General features: G+C 45.7%; 1 protein-coding gene across 1 annotated transcript in view; it reads right to left on the bottom strand.

Annotated features, from left to right (window-relative positions):
• LOC136582093 (solute carrier family 22 member 20-like) overlaps nucleotides 1–15,085 on the bottom strand; it is a 49,387-nt gene extending 34,302 nt beyond the window's left edge. Inside the window, exons 1-4 of the mRNA XM_066582883.1 lie at nucleotides 14,521–15,085; nucleotides 4,005–4,108; nucleotides 1,170–1,324; nucleotides 493–661 (exon numbers count right to left, since the gene is read on the bottom strand). Of these exons, the coding sequence (XP_066438980.1) occupies nucleotides 493–661; nucleotides 1,170–1,324; nucleotides 4,005–4,108; nucleotides 14,521–14,886 (794 nt within the window). The 5' untranslated portion in view covers nucleotides 14,887–15,085. The remainder of the gene's footprint in view (nucleotides 1–492; nucleotides 662–1,169; nucleotides 1,325–4,004; nucleotides 4,109–14,520) is intronic.
• Between the last annotated feature and the right edge of the window lie 1,237 nt (nucleotides 15,086–16,322).

The following is a 16,322-nucleotide window of genomic DNA, read 5'->3' as shown; positions in this document are numbered from 1 at the left end:
AGCACTATGACCAATCAGAGGCAGCACTTAGCTATTGAATAACAGCTGAGAGCTGCCTCTGATTGGTCATAGTGCTCAGCCAATCAGAGGCAGGCCTTTCAGTAGGCGGGGGCCTGCTGAAAGCATTTCAGAGCAGTGCAGGGAGAGGACTCGGCTGACGCGCCGAGCCCTAGCAGCTGAGGAGAGTTAAGTGTATATATATTTTTATTTTTTACATAGTTTAGGGATGTGCAAGTGCAGTTTTGTTCTGCGGGACTCCCCGCTTCAGTCCGCAATTTTTTTTTTACATGTGTTTTTGCGCTAATAAATTCGCACATAAAAACGTCCGTCTGACTGAGCCCTAAGAGTGAGGCAACCACTTAACGTAACTAACAATACAGGAAAAAACACCAACATTTTAGATTATTTGCAATTTGATGGCTGAATTTTAAAATGTTTTTATATATCTACTTGGTAAAATGAAAGCCTCCTTTTTATTGAACATATCCATACCATGAAGTTAAGAAGAAGATGTAAAACGGTACAGAAACACTGAACTGAAGCCATCGCCAGTCTCGAATCCCATATGCAATTCCTGCAAGAATCATCTGTCCACATACAAAAGTAGAAGCAAAGAAAGTACCAACTAAAGTCCGTCCTTTGGGTGCTATCCATTCTAAATCTGCAACGGAGAATGAATTGGTTATCTTACAGTGCCAGATGTCTATCACAGCAAAATGATCCCTTCAAACAGCTAATTGTCTAAGATGTCGAAAGTTACAAATTCGCCAATCTGATATTGATGACCAATACTAAGACTAGGCCATCAATATTGTAATCATGGAATTTAAGGGGTTTTCCAGGATTAGGAAAACATGACCGTTTGAATGAGGCTGATCTACAATACTAGACAGGCGTGGCATTGCTTTTGGAAGATATCAGTCATGTTTTTCTAACCTTGGAAAACCTCTTTGAAGCAATAAGAGATTTAATTGAAGAAGTAAAGTTAAACAAATTTCAGAGTTATGTTCTCTTCGTTGTAAAGTTAAAAAAACTGTTCAATTTGTTTAAAATCTTTCATTTTAAATTGATGCTGTGTAAACATATAATCATGACAATCTTCAAACACCAACAATGGCACCTAAAAGGTTTCCAAGTATGATTTCCAGATGAGGTAGTAGGTCACATACTCAAAGAGTTGGTGTTGAGAACGATACTAGAGAAAGCCATCCCGCACAAGCACCGGAAGACGCAGTAAGTCACAAAACCTGGAAGGAACGCAGCACAGGTGCCAGATACAGCCATTGTCAGGCATGAACTCGTCAGGATGATTTTTCGGCCAAACCTAATAAAAATAAGATCAGTTTGTATTATTTTATTATATCAATTGGACAAATTCGTCTTTTTTTATATCTTTTTTATCTGTTTTCTCTAAATTACTTGATTCTATATTATTAATTTGTATGTAAGCAGTGGAGGAGCCCCCATGGAAGCACAGAACTGCTCTTCTGGTTTTGTGGTTACATTGCACTGTGGTTCATGTTTTCTTTCTTTACATGTGGAGTTCCAGGGATAAGCCTTATGTTGTTATTGTGTGTATTCTGCCTGTTGGGATCGTAGGAATCCCTGTTCTCGGGAACAGTGGGGGTCCCAGCAGTTAGACCCTGACCAATCATAAACCTATTCTCTATCCTTTGAATAGGGAATAACTTGATATCTTTGTACAACTCCTTTAATTTGATAGGGACAAAAGTTATATGGTAGGGTGCAGTGGTTTGTCAGGTGTATTAGTAAGACCATGCTCCGTCCAATATAGATCATGGGAATAAAGGCCATCGATGCTGTGATTGACATGGACCTGCATTGTGTTTAGCCTTGGGCTGAGTGATAAAGTAGTTGTACCCAGACAAACAGTGGAAAGTGGTGCCACAAACAGGTCAGGAAGAGGGTATGTCTTCATCAACATTAATAACCAGTGTAATAATCAGTGCAACTTCACTAATATGGCGATCTTCACTCACACCTGACTTGTACTCTGATCAGCAGACGTGCAGCCGGACCGATCAAACTCTTCTGTGGATAAGCAGAGGATGAGGTTTTTTTGCTCTCTCCTGGACCATGACGGCGTGGGGCCTGAGCCTCCTACACATGTCCTCCCTACCCGACTACATCTCATCTTCTCCACTCTCTCTCGCACACCACGCCCCTTACACTGTGTAGGAGAGATGTATATTACAGTATACAGGGGTGAGCAATGATATTGGACCTCTCTCCTGCATAGCGTAATATACATATACCGAAGAGCACTCCGACATCGCAGCTCTCCTCTGCATCCTGTAATATATATATATACAGAAAAGAATGATGACATACCTCCCTCCTGGAGTAGTGTAATACTATATATTTATATACTGCATATTGGTGTAATATACATTTTAACTGACTTTTAATTTTTTTAAAATTGCTAATAAAACCATCATGGCAGTTCATTTTTGTTTCCATTGAGTAATTCAAAAGGAATCCACAATGCGCTTTCCCCCACACAAAAAATAAGATCTGGGGAATGTACGGGTGGCAGGGAAATTGGATTGGAAAGCGTTAATGTCCTAAAAACTAGACTAGAATCCCTTTAAAGGGATTCTGTCTCAGGGTTCATGCTGTCGAGTTATAAGCAGCATGAACCTGGGACAGGTATGTTCATTACCCCTGTGGTATGTTTTATTCCGAAACGTTTATTCTGATACATAATTGGTATCACCACAGCCGTAATAACCCAAACTTCAAAACTATAATGTTATCAATCATGTCAATTGTCTTGCATCGTTAATACCATAAAAAAAACTGAATTTAAAAACAATTCCAGAACTGCAGTTCTTTTTTTAATCGATCCTGCTTCCAAAGAAGGGAATAAAAATGAACAATTGTACCAATGAAGATGACAACTCTTCCACAAGTCCTAATACAACTTCCTTCATTGAAAATAAAAATGTTATTGCTTTTGGAATGTGGTAACATAAAAATAATTTTCAAACATTTTTTGACTGTTTTGTTGTAAGAGAAAGCATAAAAAGCATATAAAAATTTGTATCTCATAATCATAACAAAATGCAAAGATGAAATAAATACAATGAAAAGGGGTATCATCTCAGACATGTGGCATATCCTGTGGATATGTCATAAGTATCTGATAGATGTGTACAGGGGCGTAACTATAGAGGATGCAGGGGATGTGGTTGCACCCGGGCCCAGGAACCTTTTGGGGGGCCCATAAGGCCTCTCTTCTCCATATAGGGAACCCAGTACTATGAATAAAGCATTATAGTTCAGGGCCCCATTCCAGGTTTTGCATTGGGGCCCGGGAGCTTCAAGTTACACCTCTGGATGTGTATCCTGGTGACTTTTGAGTTATTCTATAGATTGTCAGTCTGGGCTTGGTGTAATGCCTAAAGAATGCACCAGTGTGCCTATGAGTCTGTAATAGAGACTGTGTGTGCCACCTTACAGGGTGCATGCTGCTATGCCATGTTCAGAGTCTTAGCAATGCAAAGTTCATATTTAAAAGAACTAGAAAATTAGCTGGTCAACAGTTCAGATAAAAACTATGGGGGGAATTTATCAACCCCATTTAGGTGAAAAGAAATTGCACAATTTAGCTCCAGCCTAATTTCTGCATAAGTCGTGTGACTTTTTGAGCAGGATACTGCTCAGCACCACTACCCCAAAATGGAGGAGTGGTTTATCGAGAGGGGACCTGCCCAGCCCTGGACCGACAAATGAATGTATAATTTACACCAGAAACTTATACCTCCGAACTGGCATAGATTTCTTTGTAGGCGCATGTTGCAGCCAAGATGAGCCTAATACGTGAAGAGACGTGGGCCGCTTTATGTATTAGGCGCATTGTGTGCCGGCGGGGATAAGATTAAGGCCGACATATGAAGCACCGGTCTTAATAAATCTCCCCTAAATATTTAAATGAATCACGGGGTTGGAGAGGGGTACTGCAGTGAGTTTTATTACTTTACCTGTCAGACAAAGTCCCAAGTATTAACGCTCCAACCAGCACTCCGGCCATGTAGATTGATTGAGCTACTTGCCTCATTTTACGGTAGTTACAGACTAAATCCCACTGTAAGGAAGAGAAAAAATGTATGTCATATTTCACAAAGCAACAGACGATCAGGAATTACTCAAACTAGGTGAATTTGTTTGATCACAATTTGTGCTAATAAATGTAAAGGGTTTGGCACTTTATTGGAATATTTCCTAAAAACCTGTAAATTGTTATGTGGTGGCACATACAACTATAGCTGCTTACCCCCGCTGCCCATGTATGACCTGTATAGGAGACCAGTGGTCTGTGTGTCCATAGGATATAACATGACAGCGGTTATGTGATTTATCCATGAGACTACTTCCTTGGTTTCTCCTGATTGCATCCACTTATAGACAGGGGGTGAACAGCAATTAAGAGTTACCTCATTTTTCACCCAAAAATAAGAGGTGCAATAAAAAGGGTGTGGTTTATAAGGGGTGCGGTGTGAAGGCATTACTAAACACAGCGTGTGATTTTCATTATTATTTTACCTGGAAATGTACAAATAAACTAAAAACTGGCTGATACCATTCTGGCTGGTACTATGCCTCCTGTATTGTGTTGCCAATTGGTAATGGCTTTGTAATGAGATGACAGCTACTGGCGCCCCCCCCCCCCCCCCATATTTGGGTAATAGCCACTGAAGCCTTTATAAAAATATACAGATGATTCAGGGGCTACTCATGACCTACTATAGTCATGAGACTCCATAGCAAGACTCAAATTTGGAGCAACCCTGGGGGCTCTGCCTTCTCCCAGCACAATGAAAATTATTGGATAGATGGATGGATAGATAGATGAATGGATATTGTAGTCACCAGATAACATATATGTTCCACAAATAGACAGTAATTATAGTGCAATTACCTCCAGTGATCACATGTGGCATTTTCGCAGATCATAGTCATTTGTCTTTATCTTCTCTATCCAGCCTCAGACCACCATAAAGACTTCTTCCAGCCACAACTTGTCTCTGTGCTGTCCACATCCTGCTGCTATTTCCTCCTCTCAGTACCCTCCCCATGATACTAATGTCTCTTCTGTGGCCTCATTTAGTAATAGCAACATCTCTTTGGCCCTAATTCCTATTAGTGCCTCCTTTGTGGCCCCACTTCCTAATAGTGTTTTACCTAAATACGTAGCCATCGGCTGGCTCCTGAACCTTCAGTAGCTACAACAATCTATGCCCTAGGATGGCGCATTCATATGTGCTTTCACAGGATAATTTGCTGTACCTCCGAGCACAGTCTCAAGAGTACAGAGCAGATACCAGGACATAACCTCCAGTAGGCTACTGCTCTGCATGTTTCTGACCAAACTATCAGCATCAGACTCCATGATGGTAGAATAAAGGCCTAACATCTTGTAGTAGGACCTGTGCTCACAGCGCAGCACTGTGCAGCTTGATTGGCATTCACCAGTGTTATCGCAATTTTATCTGCAAAACCGGTAGAATTTGTTATTAGAAGAATAAATATTCAGGAGCCGCTCTGAAATCAAGACAAATCACACACAATTGGTGTCGATGTAATCAGATTATTCCTTCCTTTATACATCAAACAGCAGGCATTTATACTTAACAGTAAGCATGGGTTTGCCGGGTGCGGCTTTATATCAACCAATAGAAAAATAGTACATTTTTATCCAACTATAGCAGTGGTGGCGAACCTATGGCACACGTGCCAGAGGTGACACGCAAAACCCTCCCTGCTGGCACGCGCGCCAGCGGCCGTTCACCATGTTAGGGAATATCGGCCTGGGTGCTGTGGCTTCCGTGCCTGTATTTACTCAGCAGAGCTGATCCCAGGTGCACACTGTTACGTCAGTATGCACCCAGGATCCTCCTTCCCTGACATCTCGTTCTTGGTGTCCCGAGAACAGAGGGGAGGAGGTGTCTGCATGCACACACTGACGTCCGCAGCAGTGTCGAGCAGAGGAGCGGCGGTGCTTCGACAAGGAGAAGGAGGTAAGTATATGGGTCTCAGGGGCACTATTACTACTGGGGCTGATATAGGGGAAACTATTAATTATAATGTCCCCTATATTGGCCCCAGTAGTAATAGCATTACTAGTGGGGCCACTGTGGGGGTCACTATTACTACTGGAGCCACTGTGGGGGGCGGGTCATTATTACTGCTGGGCTGCAGTGGGGGTCAGTAGTACTACTGGCTCTACTGTGGGGGTCACTATTGCTACTGAGGGGGCTGCTATGGGGGTCACAATTAGTACTGGGGCTACTGTGGGGGTCACAATTACTACTGGGGCTGCTGTGGGGGTCATTATTACTACTGGGGCTACTGTGGGGGACACTATTACTACTGGCACCACTGCAGGGGGCACTATCACTATTGGGGCTGCTGTAAGGGTCACTATTGCTACTGGGGCTGCTGTAAGGGTCACTATTACTACTGGGGCCGCTGTAAGGGTCACTATTACTGCTGGGGCTACTGTGGGAGTCACTATTACTCCTGGGACCGCTGTGGGGGTTACTATTACTACTGAAGCCACTGTCGGGGTCACTATTACTGCTGAGGCCGATGTGGGGATCACTATTACTGCTGAGGCTGCTGGGAGTTACTACTACTGCTGAGGCCACTGTGGGGGTCACTATTACTGCTGAAGCCACTATGGGGGTCACTATTACTGCTGAAGCCACTGTGTGGGGTCATTATTACTGCTGGGGGGTCACTATTGCTACTGAGGGGGCTACTGTGGGGTCACTATTACTACTTGGGGCTGCTATGGGGGTCACAATTACTACTGAGGCCACTCTGGGGGACACTATTACTACTGGCGCCACTGCAGGGGGCACTATTGCTACTGGGGCTGCTGTAAGGGTTACTATTACTACTGGGGCTGCTGTAAGGGTCCCTATTACTGCTGGGGCTTCTGTGGGAGTCACTATTACTACAAGGGCCGCTGTAGGGGTTACTATTATTACTGAAGCCACTGTGGGGGTCACTATTACTGCTGAGGCCGATGTGGGGGTTACTATTATTGCTGAGGCCACTGTTAGGGTCACTATTACTGCTGAACCCACTGTGGGGGTCACTATTACTGCTGAGGCCACTGTGCGGGGTCATTATTACTGCTGCGACTACTGTGGGGGTCACTATTGCTATGGAGACAACTGTGGGTGTCTCTATTACTACTGAGACCACTGTGGGGAACACTATTACTACTCAGGCTAATGCGAGGGTCACTATTACTGCTGAGGCTGCTGTGGGGGTCACTATTACAACTGAAACCGCTGTGGGGAACCCTATTACTGTCAGGACCAGTGGCTCTGGGGTCTCCGTGCCCGCACTACTGGTCCTAGTACTCGGGCTGCGGGGCAGGGGAGCCCCACTCTTTGTGACCCCTCCTGGTTGCCGTGATGCAGTACGCTGGCTCCGAGTGCGCGTTCCCATGTGCTGGGGGCGTGCGCCTAGTTAGCTGGGTTGCTGGGGACGCGGCGGGTTTACCGCCCTGTGCTGCGTTCCTGTTGCCATGACCTCCGGCCACGCCTGCCTGTCTTTAGCAGGTGCCAGGGGCTGTTTCCTTCAGCATCCGGGTTTTGGCTCCTCCTGCTGTCACGCTCCTTGCCCCAATCAGCTGCTGAAGCGGGAATTCTGACAGCATTTAAACATCTCAGTTTCCTCCAGACAGTGCCAGTGTATGTTTAGTCTCCAGCTACAGGTGCGTTCCCTTGTATTGATCTCCTGCTTTGACTTGCCTGCTCTGGACCTGACTTTGCCTGAGCCTGAGCCCTTGTACTGCGTTCTCTTCTGTTGCCGACCTGACCTGCCTTTGTGTTTGTTTCTGTACTTGTCTGTGTGTCTGGCTCCTGCCCCGCATCCCTAGCTAGTCTAGGGACTGTCACCCAGTTGTCGCCCTAGGGCTTAGCCTAGGGGGGCAAGTAGTTAGGGACAGGGGTTGTGGGTAATTCAGGGACTCCCAGTCACCCGGACCCCAGCTCTCTGACAGATACACTGGCCCCACAAAAGGTCAGACACTTATATCCGACCAGGTGTGTTACCTCCTTCCATGGAGGCCGTGTTGGCCTTGGCAAACCTGGTCCAGGCCCTGACTAACCTGGTTCAGGACCTAACTACCCGTTTTCAGCAACAGACACAGGTGTTGTCATCGGCTCAGGTTCAGCCTCCCTCTGTTCCGGTGACAACTTCTAAGTCTTGGGCTACGCTGCCTGATTCCTTTACGGGTGAAAGACAACAGTTTTTTGCTGTCCGAGAAGGCTGCAAGCTGTATTTTGACCTACGATCTCACTTTTCTGGCACAGAGTACCAGGGGGTAGGAATTGTGATTTCCTGTCTAAGAGGAGACCCGCAAAATTGGGCTCTCTTTACCTTCTGACTCTCCCACCCGACAATCTTTAGATGCCTTCTTCTCAGCTCTGGGTCAGATCTATGACGAGCCCAACTGTGCTGCCTACGCTGTCTCCTAACTGTTGTCCTTGCGTCAAGGTCAGAAGGTGGCGGAGGACTACTACTCCCAATTCAAACAGAACTGCATGGAGTCTGGGTGGAACGACTCAGCCCTCAAGGACTTGTTCTTGGCCGGCTTATCCGAAGGCCTTAAGAATCTGCTTGTTGCCCCTCCTGAGCCTTATACCCTGGAGCAAGCAATGTCACTAGCTATTCGAGCAGACTGTCAACTGAGGGCCAGACGATCTGTTAGGACCAGTCCCGTCCGCCCGTCCTCCTCTTCTGTGAATCAGACAACTTCACCTCCGCTGAACCCATGGAATTGGAAACGATGTCACCTAAACAGCAAAGGGAATACCGAGAAGAACCTTTGCTTGTATTGTGGAGACTCTGGTCATCGGATCGCTATCTGCAGGAAGAAGCCTCGGCAGGAAAAACTTCCGCTCCTAGCCAGTTGTCGGGGGGACTGTCTAGAAGCTAAAGTACTCCCAGTTGTGTCCAAGATGTTCTTGCCCTGTGCCTTAGAATTTCTTTCTCTCTCTCTCGTGCAGGGCAAGCCTTTGTTGATTCCAGAGCCACACCAAATTTTTTTAATTTTGATTTTGTTACTCAGATTTCTGGCTTCTTGTAGATCCTCAAATTCAGGTTTCTGGGGTAGACTCCACTCCATTGCGTGCAGCCCTCGTCCATCTAGCTACCCTAGAGGTAAAATTTACTGTAAGAGCCTTGCATACTGAGTCTTGCACCTTCCTCGTCATAAAAGACTTGTCTGTGGACATAGTCTTAGGGCTACCTTGGTTAAGAGACACAATCCCGTTATTTATTGGGACACGCTGGATTTGGTCAAGTGGGGTTCCCGCTGTACCAATCATATGTGTCCTGTGAACTTAGATATCTCTGCTTGTGAGGGTGTTGAGTTAGCAGACTATATCCCGGAATTTTCTAACATTTTCTCCAAGCAGCTCTCTGAAGTTTTGCCTCCCCATAGAGATTTTCACTGTGAGATTGATCTGGTCCCACGTGCCAAGGGTCGGATTTATAAAATAACTGTTCCTGAGAGGGAGCCCATAAAGGACTATATTTAGGACAGTTTGGCCAAGGGGCACATCCGACCCTCTGAGTCTCCTACAGGTGCCGAGTTTTTCTTCGTCGAGAAGAAGGACGGGGGTCTCAGGCCCTGTATTGATTACAGAGAGGTCAATAAAATAACCGTCAGAAAACAATACGCTCTTCCTCTCATCCCCGACCTCCTCAATCAGGTTTCCGGGGCCCATTGCTTCTCTAAGCTTGACCTGAGGGGAGCTTCTAATCTAATCCATATACGGGTAGGGGATAAACAGGAAGATGGCGTTTAATACACCCCTTAGCCATTTTGAATACCTCGTTATGCCTTTTGGGTTATGTAATGCCCCAGGTACTTTCCAAGGGTATATGAATTCTGTTTTCCAAGATATCATGGGCGTGTTCGTTGTGGTATATCTGGACAACATCCTGATTTTCTCCTCTGACTAGGAAACACACCGTGTCCATTTACAAACCGTGCTGACTCGCCTCAGAGCTAACAAATTGTTTGCTAAATTAGAGAAATATGTTTTTGGTGTCCAGGAAATATCATTCTTGGGGACCATCATTAAACCCTACGATATTCAGATGGATCCAGTATGGGGAAAAGCGATCACGGAATGGGCTCAGCCAGTCACCTTAAAAGCGCTACAGCGCTTCTTTGGGTTCACTAACTACTATCGAAAATTTATTAAGAATTTCTCAGCAGTAGCTAAACCTTTAATGTATCTCGCCAGAAAGGGGGCTGATGTGAGTTCCTGGTCTTCTGATGCTCTTGCAGCCTTCTCTACCCTGAAGGCTGCCTACTCTTCTGCGCCCGTCCTCATGCAGCCTGACCTATCCTGTCCGTTTGTGGTGGAGGTACACGCCTCCGAGTTTGAAGTTGGAGCAGTACTGTCTCATGGTTCCTCCACACTCACAAACCTTCAGCCTTGTGCCTATTTTTCCAAAATATTCTCGTCTACTGAAGGGAACTACGATATAGGTAGCCTGTAATTACTTTCCATTAGATGGGCTTTTGAGGCATTGAGGCACTTTCTGGAAGGAGCACTCCATCAGATCACGGTACTCACAGACCATAAAAACCTTGTTTATTTAGACTCCGCTAAGAGGTTCAATGCTTCTGGCGAGCCTTCTGCAAGAATTTAAATGTTAATTTGTCTTTTTCTTCTGCCTTTCATCCTGAGTCCAACGAACAAACTGAACGCATCAATCAAGAGGTAATCCAGTACCTACGACTTTTTGTTTCTGATAATCAGTTTCAGTGGGCCAACTACTTACCTCTCGACGATTTTGCCATCAATACCCATGTTAATTCGTCTTCCCAAGTCTCACCGTTTTTTTGTAATTATGGTTTCCATTCCCAGTTTACATTCTCTACTCCTTCTGTTTCTGACACTGTCTGCTGATACATCTGCTGATGAACTGTGCACAGTTTGGGCCCAGGTTCGAAGGAACCTTCAGGGTTCCCAGGAGAAACTGCTTAGGCAGTCAAATAAAAGACATACTATCTCTGCACCTTTGGTGGTTGGGGAGCAGGTTTTATTGTCTTCTAAGAATTTGAGACTTGCTCCTCGGTTCATTGGTTCGTGTGCGGTTTCTCAGGTCATTAATCCTGTGGCATATAAGTTGTCTCTTCCTGAGTCATGGAAGATTCTCAAGGTCTTCCATAAAAGTCTGCTGAAGAAGTACGTGACTCCAGTTCTGCCCACCCAGAACCCGCCCTCTCCTACGCTGGTACAGGGGGAACTGGAGTACGAGGTCGAACATATTGTTGATGCCAGAAGGGTTAGAGGTGTGTTACAGTACCTGGTGCACTGGAGGGGGTTTGGCCCAGAGGACCGAACATGGGTTCCCGCCAGGGACATGCATGCACCACGTTTGGTCCGACATTTTCACAGGGCCTTTCTCCTTAAGCCCGCTCCTGGTCGTGGGGGTCCGGTGTTCCTCCATAGGAGGGGAGGGGGGTACTGTCAGTTCTATTTCCTCTGGGGGTCTCTGTGTCCGCACTACCAGTCCTAGTACCCTGGCTGCGGGGGTGCGGCGCAGCGTAGCCCCGCTCTTTGTGACCTCTCCTCGTCACCATGATCCAGTACACCGGTTCCAGGTGCGTGTTCCCATGCAGAGGGGGCGTGTTCCTAGTTAGCCGGGTTGCTGGGGATGCCACGGGTTACCGCCCCGTGCCGTGTTTCCATTGCCATGACTCCCGAGCGTGCCTGCCTGTCTTTAGCAGGCGCTGGGGGCTGTTTCCTCCAGCATTCGGGTTTTGGCTCCTCCTGCTGTCAGGCTCCTCGCGTCAATCATCTGCTGGGGCAGGGGTTCTGACAGCATTTAAATGTCTTAGTTTTCTCTAGATGGTGCTAGTGTATATTTGGTCTCCAGCTACACCAGCGTTCCCTTGTATTGATCTCCTGCTTTTACTTGCCTTCTCTGGACCTGACTTTGCCTTCGCCTGACCCTTTGTACTGCATTCTCTCCCATTGCCAACCCAAATTGCCTGACCTGCCTTTGTGTTTGTTTGTTTCTGTACTTGTCTGTGTGTCTGGCTCCTGCCCCGCATCCCTAGCTAGTCTAGGGACTGTCACCCAGTTATTGCCCTAGGACTTAGCCTAGGGGAGCAAGTAGGTAGGGACAGGGATTGTGGGTAATTCAGGGACTCCCAGTCACCCTGACCCCAGCTCCCTAACAATTACTACTGGGGTCGCTGTGGGGGTCACTATTACTACTCGGGCTACTGTGAAGGGGGGTCACTATTACTACTGAGGCTACTGTGGGGGTCGCTATTACTATTGAGGCCACTGCTGGGTGTCACTATGACTGCCGAGGCCACTGTGGAGATCACTATTACTGCTGAGGCCACTGTGGGGGTCACTATTACTGCAGGGGTGTGTTTACATGTGGCGGAAATGCTACAGAATATCCTCAGTGGCAAATTCCACAGCATTTTGACATTCACAAAGCAGTCAAAATCTGCACCCATTCTATTTTGAATGTCCTTTTTATAATGACAGAGGTAAAATCATACGTCGTGATAAGCCCTGCCCCCTGACGCGCTGGAACTTTGCAATAAATAAGTGGGTTTTAGGTTGAAGCTTGGGCACTTGGTCTCTAAAAGGTTCGTCATCACTGCACTATAGAATTAGCGAGGGTACGTCTTATCTATCCACAGATGTTCTTCCTATCTTCCAATCAGAAACAGGTAAACAAGGGTGGTCTTCTTATCATGTCCCCTGCCACACTCTTAAAGAGCTTGATAACACTCTGTGATGTTTCAGTTGCCTAGGTTGCAAGACTGTTTATCTCTAGTATAGATAAGCTTCTGTGCTGTTATATCTCGTTATGCCCCAATAATTATTTAGTATAAACATGTTTTCTTTACTCTAAGGGTGCCCACCCACTAGCGTTTTTTTACTGCGAAATTCGCAGCGTTTTTTTTTTCTGCAGGGGTCTTTGGGCTATGGGACATGCAAAGCTAAAATCGCGATCGCGCAAAATCGCGATATCGCGGTAAATCGCGATTTTGCGCGATCGCGATTTTTACATTACAGGTCCCATAGACCCCTGCAGAAAAAAAATGCTGCGAATTTCGCAGGGAAAAAAAAACGCCAGTGGGTGGGCGCCCTAATATCTATACACACATAATATGAATACTTAAAATAATTGTAATACAGATAGTCCCAGTCTTGCGAACATTTGAGTTACGAACGTCGCAAGTTACGAACAATCTGTCCTGCACAGAATGATGTAATGCTATGGCCTCAAGCCTGTCCAGTCAGATCACGGGACACTGTGCGGTTGCTAGGCAGCCGGGGGCATTCTGAAAGGCCCCAGGGCTGCCTATGCAGGGCGCCTATCAAGCCATGTGCTTGATAGTCACTCTGCATAGGCAGCCCTGGGCTTTTCAGAAGGCTCCCGGCTATCCAGCAACCACACAGCGTCCTGCGATCTTATCGTGGGACACTGTACAGGATCCCCGACAGCGGTATTTAAAGTGTTAACAGTCCCGATGAGCGACGCGGCATCAGAATTGGTGCCGCCGGGTGTCGGCTGTAAGAACAGCCTGCACCCGACGTTGTATGGAGCGGGATCCACCCGCGATCCCGCTCCATACAAACATTTGTTCGTACATACGAACAAATGTACTTGCGAACAGGCTCTTGGAACGAAACCTGTTAGCAAGTAGGGGAGCATCCGTATTACTTATTGATTTCTAATCTCTAGCATTACAATTATAAAATACTTTTAGGATTATATTCTCTAACACCAGAGAACACCAAAATTGTCCACAGCATTGGAGCATATGGGACAGACATGAAAGGGTCTGGAGATTCCGTGGTTATTGTTATTCTTCCTACAACTTTATCTACCATGACCAAATTGGTGGTGCACCACTGAAGGTCTTGGGAAAGCATATCCTTAGAGGATCGCACAAACCTCCAAGTGCTAGCCAACCGTATACTGAGTGCTGTTAGGTACCAGGATGAAACCCTTTAGAGCCATTGTGAGAGCTTATGCTTTTGCAGTGGGCCCTAGGTGCTTTTTTATATGGCCAGAGTGTGTAGGCAGTTCCTGGATTATGAAGGCATTGATACTTGACCCTCATGTTCCCCAGACCCAAATCAAATTAAGAACGTGTGGGACATTCCATATCAGTTAATCCAAAGCTGCTAAGTACCACCACAAATTGTCTAGGAGCTCACTGATGTCCTGATCCAGGCCTGCCAGGACATTCCCCAGGACACCATCCGCTGTTTCATCAGGAGCATTTTTTCTCAAAGAATTACAACATTTATATCAATTAAAATTTGCAACTTGACTATTTTTTCATTGAGATCTGATGTTTAAGGGTTTCCTTAGATTTTTTAGCTAGCTAGCTAGCTAGCTAGCTAGATAGATAGATAGATAGATAGATAGATAGATAGATAGATAGATAGATAGATAGATAGATTCTGCACATACCTCAGTGACGATGGTAGAAGAGAATACACTCCTATCATAGACCCAACCATCTTTACAAAGTTCAGTGTCCTTCTTGAAAGTACCATTTGTAGGGTTAGGAAGCTCAGAATTCCTGAATCGCATGCAGCTCTTTGTATTTTGATCCTCATCCAGTGGTATGAATGGAGCAAAGTTACTTAGGTTATAATTAACTGTAGAGTTATCCAGCCCTGGTATCCAGCAGCGATGGTCTGGTATCGCAGCAGAAAAGTTTTGCAGAAAGTTATGACAGGCCAAAAAACTTATTGGGAGCAAAAGCATAGTAGTGTTGATAACCTGGAATCTTCCCAGTCCTCCAACAATATCTAGGAGGTCGTTAAACCCCATTATAATTCACCTCCTATTTTATATCCTTTGGAAAGTGAAGAAGAAAGTACAATTGCAATATTGCCAGTCCAATATTGTATTCTTAGATCTACCTACTGAAGGCTGAATGGCAAAGGTTACTAAGAACTCAAGCTACTACCTAGGCTGGTGCTGTCTCTTTCTGTGAAATGGACCAGCATACAAGTGATCAGGTTGGAGAACTGCTGATGTGTATAACAGCCAATAGTCATCCCCAATAGAGAATTGTCATCTCTGTAAACACTCATTTTAGGCGGGCTAAACACCATTGTTTGCACATTTGTCAGGTAATTATTTGTACTGTCACATAGCCAGAAGATAAGTGCACATACAATATCATGGGATGCAGAGCTTATGTACTCCGGAATAAATGCATACATTTCCAGCACTTCCATAAAAATGTAGCTTTATCTCTTAATCCATAAAAACAGTTTTAACCCCCCAAGGACACAGCCTATTTTGGGTTAAGGAATAGAGATGAGCGAACCTACTCGGCCACGCCCCTTTTTCGCCCGAGCACCACAATTTTCGAGTACTTCCATACTCGGGCGAAAAGATTCGGGGGGCGCCGTAGGTGAGTAGGGGGTTGCAGCGGGGAGTGGGGGGGAGAGGGAGAGAGGCTCCCCCCTGTTCCCCGCTGCTACCCCCGCTCCGCCACGCCTCCCCCCACCCCCCCGCGCCCCCCAAATCTTTTCACCCGAGTATGGAAGTACTCAAAAATCACGGTGCTCGATCGAGTAATTACTCGAAACGAGTATACTCGCTCATCTCTATTAAGGAAGCAACGATTTTTAGCGGATTTTCATCTCCATTTTTCAAAAGCTCACATTTTTTTATTTTTCTGTTGACGCAGCCATATAAGGGCTGCTTTTTTGTGTGCCGGAGTGTATTTTTTGATGGTGCCATTTTTGGGTACATAGACTATATTGTAAAACTTTTAGAAATTTTTTTTGGTAATAGAGAGAGAAAACGCATCAATTCTGCCATAGATTTTTTTTACAGCTTTAATTATACAGCATAAATGACAAAATATATTTTCACGGCGATACAACGATACCAAAATTCCTTTTTGGGGGGGGGGGGGGGGGGTTCCACTTTTCTGCAATAAAAACCCTTGTTTAAAATTTTTTTCTAAATCACTGCATTCAAAGTCCTGTAAGTTTTTTATTTTTCTATGTACAGAGCTCTGTGGGGGCTTATTTTTTGCGAGACGAGCTGTAAATTTATTGGTACCATTTAAGGGTACACACGACTTTTTTGATCCCTTTTAGGCCTCATGTGCACGGGTAAAATCAGGCCCGCTACGGATTCTCCATGGAGAATCCGTAGCGGGTCCCTCCTGCCCTGCGGATATGAGGCATTAAAATAAGAATAAATTCACCTGCTGCGGACGGTGCGGGTCTTCCCTTCTTCGCGGC

This window comes from Eleutherodactylus coqui, chromosome 11 (genome assembly GCF_035609145.1).
Source record: "Eleutherodactylus coqui strain aEleCoq1 chromosome 11, aEleCoq1.hap1, whole genome shotgun sequence".
NCBI classification, from domain to species: Eukaryota; Metazoa; Chordata; class Amphibia; order Anura; family Eleutherodactylidae; genus Eleutherodactylus; species Eleutherodactylus coqui.
The sequence above is the reverse complement of the archived record's forward strand: the minus strand, read 5'-3'. Positions and strand labels throughout refer to the sequence as shown.